This window comes from Carassius auratus, chromosome 18, assembly GCF_003368295.1.
Source record: "Carassius auratus strain Wakin chromosome 18, ASM336829v1, whole genome shotgun sequence".
NCBI lineage: Eukaryota > Metazoa > Chordata > Actinopteri > Cypriniformes > Cyprinidae > Carassius > Carassius auratus.
The window spans coordinates 13,726,339-13,731,365 of NC_039260.1; the positions used below are offsets into that span (position 1 = coordinate 13,726,339).

At 35.8% G+C, this 5,027-nt stretch overlaps 1 protein-coding gene across 1 annotated transcript; it reads right to left on the reverse strand.

Annotated features, from left to right (window-relative positions):
* Window positions 1-937: 937 nt before the first annotated feature.
* Window positions 938-4,739, reverse strand: LOC113118801 (extracellular calcium-sensing receptor-like). The gene is made up of 6 exons (XM_026288211.1): window positions 4,520-4,739; window positions 3,900-4,191; window positions 2,895-3,722; window positions 2,373-2,549; window positions 1,976-2,099; window positions 938-1,851 (listed from the first exon to the last, which is right to left on the reverse strand). Exons 1-6 carry the CDS (start codon window positions 4,627-4,629, stop codon window positions 938-940), a joined length of 2,445 nt encoding a protein of 814 aa, XP_026143996.1. The 5' UTR covers window positions 4,630-4,739.
* Between the last annotated feature and the right edge of the window lie 288 nt (window positions 4,740-5,027).

The following is a 5,027-nucleotide window of genomic DNA, read 5'->3' on the forward strand; positions in this document are numbered from 1 at the left end:
TTTTTTTTGCACCAGCCACCACTGGTGGAGAGACACAGAGGAGATTGTTGACAAAGGAATTGTTGAATAAAGTCATTATTTTTTGTTTTATACAAAAAGTATTCTCGTCACTTCATAATGTTATGGTTGAACTACTGATGGCAGATGGAGTATTCTGATGATGCTTTTCATACTTTTTTTGGACCTTGACAGTGTAACTTACTTGGCAGTCTATGGGACAGTCTCAAGCCTCTGGATTTTCATCCAAAATATCTTAAATTGTGTTCCGAAGATGAACAAAGCTTTTACGGGTTTGGACCAACATGGACATAAGTAATTAATGACAAAAATTTTATTTTGGGGTGGAGTATACCTTTAAGAGCCTTTATGTGAATTTGTTTATTTATTTAACATTTTTATTCATTAGGCTGCAGCCTACGACTATCACATTTTGAAATTTACTTTCTAAATTCTAGGTAGATTTTTAAGTATGTTCTAATGTTATATTATAATATTGGATAACACTTTATAATAAATGCATGCTATGAATCATTAGGTAAGCATTAGTAAATAGTCAGTTCATCCTTTATAAAGCATTATCCCAACATTAATAGTCATTATTAAGCAGTTTATAAATACAGCTACAAATGCCTTGTTCTTGATTCATAAGCAAATCTATTACAAAGGCAACAGTAATAGGCTGTTTGTTTGGCCACATAACGCATATATACATTGTATGATTTAATAAAAAGTCTCTCAACTTAAGTGTTACAGTTTTATAAAAGTATAAAAGAGGTTATTGTTTAAAATATACTGTACATAAATAGTGTAATTTTAAAGCAAGTGAAAGAATAACTTGTATTTTAATGATAATGATGTTTGTTTGTTTGTTTTGTTTTGTTTTGTTTTTTTACAGTGGTGAACCCCAGAAATGATTAGAGTAAACAATAATGTAAAACTATTTATTTTGTGTTTCTCTTCCCATGATGGCTTTTTTAGTGTTCCTCTCTGGATGTAAAAGGATGATGTAGCACTTAGGGGCAAATATGGCCACCAGTAATCCAAAACTGGAAGCTAGAATAGCAAATATCTCGACAGCCACTGCATATTTTCCTGGTGAGCTCACATATGCTGGAACAAATGAAATCCACACAGCACAGAAGATCAACATGCTAAAAGTGATAAACTTTGCTTCATTAAAATTATCTGGTAGATTTCTTGCCAGGAAGGCTAACAGGAAGCTGACTGCTGCCAACAGCCCAATGTATCCCAGCAGCATAGAAAAACCAGCCACTGAGCCTATAGCACATTCATATACTATTTTAGAGCGAGTATACTGGTTGTTTTTATGAGGTGTTGGAGAGGCAGTTGATAGCCAGACTGCACATATCACAACCTGGAGGGCTGTTAGGACCAAAACTGTGCATCTTTGTTGAGCAACTCCAAACCATTTCATCTGGCCTTTGCCTTCTGGCCGAGATGACTTGAATACTGCTATTACTACCATAGTCTTGACCAGGATGCTGGAGACACACAGGACAAAGCTTATGCCAAACACAGCATGTCTTAACTGACATGTCCACAACTTTGGCCGGCCAATGAACAGCAGCACACACAGGAAACACAGTTTGAGTGACAATAGCAGCAGAAAGCTAAGCTCTGAATTGTTGGCTCGTACTATGGGAGTGTTACGATGATGAGCAAAGATGACCATTACAAGAGTGCAGATGCAGATGCCAAGCAGCGATGCAGTAGTTAGAGAGATGCCTAGAGGATCCTCATAGGATAGAAACTCTACATCTTTGGGGACACACTGGTCCTTATCTGGATTGGACCAGAACTCATCTGGGCATGCAGTACACTCAATTGTATCTGTAAGTAAAAAAACAAAACAAAAAAAAACATAGAAAACAATAAATAAACAAGAAATAATTTTGTAATAAATCTCAAGTTTTATTCAGTTACAATTATATTTTGCCCACAATAATCTCCTCACCTGTTGTATTAGAAATCTGTCCATCTGCACATGGAAGGCAGTCAAAACAGCAGACAGGAAGTCCCTTCCTCATGGCTTTTCTAGTGCCTGGTGGGCAGCTCTCACTGCACACAGACCGTGGGGGCTATCATTGGACAACATATGTTGTTATTTATTAGCACACAGTGATAGAGTGAATGCTTAATATTGTGTAATAGTTTAATTTTTATGATATATAAGAATGAATGTAACATGTTTATATATATATATATATATATATATATATATATATATATATATATATATATATATATATATATATATATATATATAATTTATAATTTAATAAATAACTGAAAATGATTACTTTTTTAAACTGAAAGTTCCAGTATAATGCATCCTCATTCAGTGAAAGCACCTTCCCATTCCCTGCCCCTTCATTTACTACACCAACTGTGTAGACCCGTATTGATCCATCAGAGAATGGCTGCCAGTTCAATACATCATAAATAGCCAGTGCATCTCCATTCTTATCAAATGACACATGATCCCCAAAGCCTGTGGTGAAGTTCACTTTCTGTAGGTAGTGAACCAGCTGTATAGTTTTTAGACAAAACACATTTAAAATTCAAACATGACAAGTATACATTTATAAATTGTCATTCATACATGACTGCAACATTGTACTTTAATGTCTTTTTTGTAATTCTGTTATAAGAATGTGTGAATGACTGTTTCTTAAAAATTTAATTGTTATGAAGAAATGTTGTCAATATAAATGTATCTTCTTTGATTACTAAAATATCAATAATATAACTGGGACAATATCAGTTTAATTAAGATATCATATATGAATCTATGTAGAGCACAGATTTTGCTTTTCCACATTTAGCTCTACTATATGCCTCGACAGAATCTCCAATATACATGTGGGCCTTACCTGCCACGGTTTTAGGTTGGTTATGTTGGCACATCTGTTCCCACTGAATGGTCCAATACCCTCCTCACACTGCATTAGGTCATGAAGTGCATGTGCCAGGGCATAAACTGCTTTATAGACATTATAAGCTGCTCTCAGCCCTGAAACATCAGTGTATGGTGTGTTTGTGATGATCAGATCCTCCTGTCCAGTACACAACTTTTTGACTTGGCCTCCATCTGTCGTTGCACCCTCAGTTTTAAAACTGCACCTGAACATGTTTTCCCAGAAGATTTTCAACATATTATTTCTTGGATCATTACTGGGACAAAGACGTAGCAAAAACTCTTGAAGTCCTTGGATCTCTCCACGTCTGATGGCAATGCCCAGTGTGCCTCCCAAAAATGGCAAGAAACGTGAAGTGTGAAACACAGGTGAGGTAGCCCATGCTTCACTTGCAATCCACTGTCTGCCTGTCAGGTTTTGCAATACCACCTCATCCATCAAATTCATCAGATAGGACGAAGTAGAAAAAACAACCAACACTCTTGCTGTAGAGGCCTGAATCACTCCTATTATATGTCGAATGTCTTTGGGGTTGTTGTCATGGGGTAGGATTTCAGAAAAGGCAACACAACCTCCAAACAGCTGCATTTCCTGTTTAAAGGACACAGAAGCATAGATGCCGTAGTCGTCATCACTGTAGAGGAGTCCAACCCACGTCCATCCAAAATGCCTCAAGATCTGAATCATAGCCCGCACCTGGAAGGCATCACTGGGGATTGTTCTGAAGAAAGAGGGGTACTTTTTCCTGTCACTCAAACAGGAGCAGGTGGCATAGTGACTAACCTAATTAGGAAAGACGTAGAGAGAGAAGACATGAGACAGAGAAATGGATTATGATTTACATACTCATGGAGAATCAAAGAAATTGATTCAGGATATAAATGACTAAATAGAACAAATGGAATTGAACAGTACAAAATATGCATATAGTGCATTTTTACTTTTTTCATCCCATCTTACTATAGGTACTCGAAATAGCCCCAGAACACTGGAAATTGCAATGGATGGAGTTGAACCTGGATCACCCACAATCCCAATCACTGGAGAAGGGCCAGTGCAGTTGAGGTTGGATAATCTCTCTTCTGTTCCACTAACTAGGGATATGGCAGCACGGAATGCCATTCCTAGCATCACACAGTTGTCATAAAGATGGTAACCAAGAGTGATATTAGGCAGCAGATTTTGATTATTATTGATCTCGTCTATAGCAAAAGCCATTGTCTGTGCCTGCTGGAAGCTTTCCATATCAAATCTAAGAAAAAAAAAGTTTTTATAAATCAATGTTAAAAAATTAAACAGAAAATATAATACATACAAAATGAGCATTAATATATTCCAATTCAGAAATCATGGAATCCTCCTATGGTACACATTTGTTTTAATATAAAGAGGTTTCAATATATATACATATATATATATATATATATATATATATATATATATATATATATATATATATATATATATATATATATATATATATATATATATATATATATATATATTGAAACCTCTTTATATTAAAACAAATGTGTACCATTTGTGTACCAAAATACATTATGTATCAGATCCAGACTCACTTTTCACAATATGGTGGTTCTGGCTCAGTTCTGAAGCTCAGCTCTGGGAACACAGTGAAAAAATGAACCTCAAACAGGCCTCCAAGTATAACATCTCCATCCTGGTACATTCCATTTAACTTGAAGCGTCCCTGGAGCTGGCAAGTACCTGATCTGTTGACTAAAGCTGTAGAGATGCATTTAAAAGACAGATACAGGCAGATGTTTACAGTGATCCACATCTCTCTCTTTCTGACCCACTCACCCATTCTGCCTGCTAATTTATGACGACAGTTGTGTGGGGTGTTGCTTTAAAGAGCAGGAGGTGCTAAGTGGGCATCTCTGGAAATCATGATGTCACTTTCCCATCCTTATCATTTCTTTTTCTAATCTATATTAAGAAATGGTAAAAATATTTAGGTGTTTACATTGTGGGTTGTTAGATGAAAAACAAAACAAACAAGTTTATAAAATATATTTACAATACATTTCAATGCTTATTTAGAGGCGGTGAGCAGGAAAACTTGGA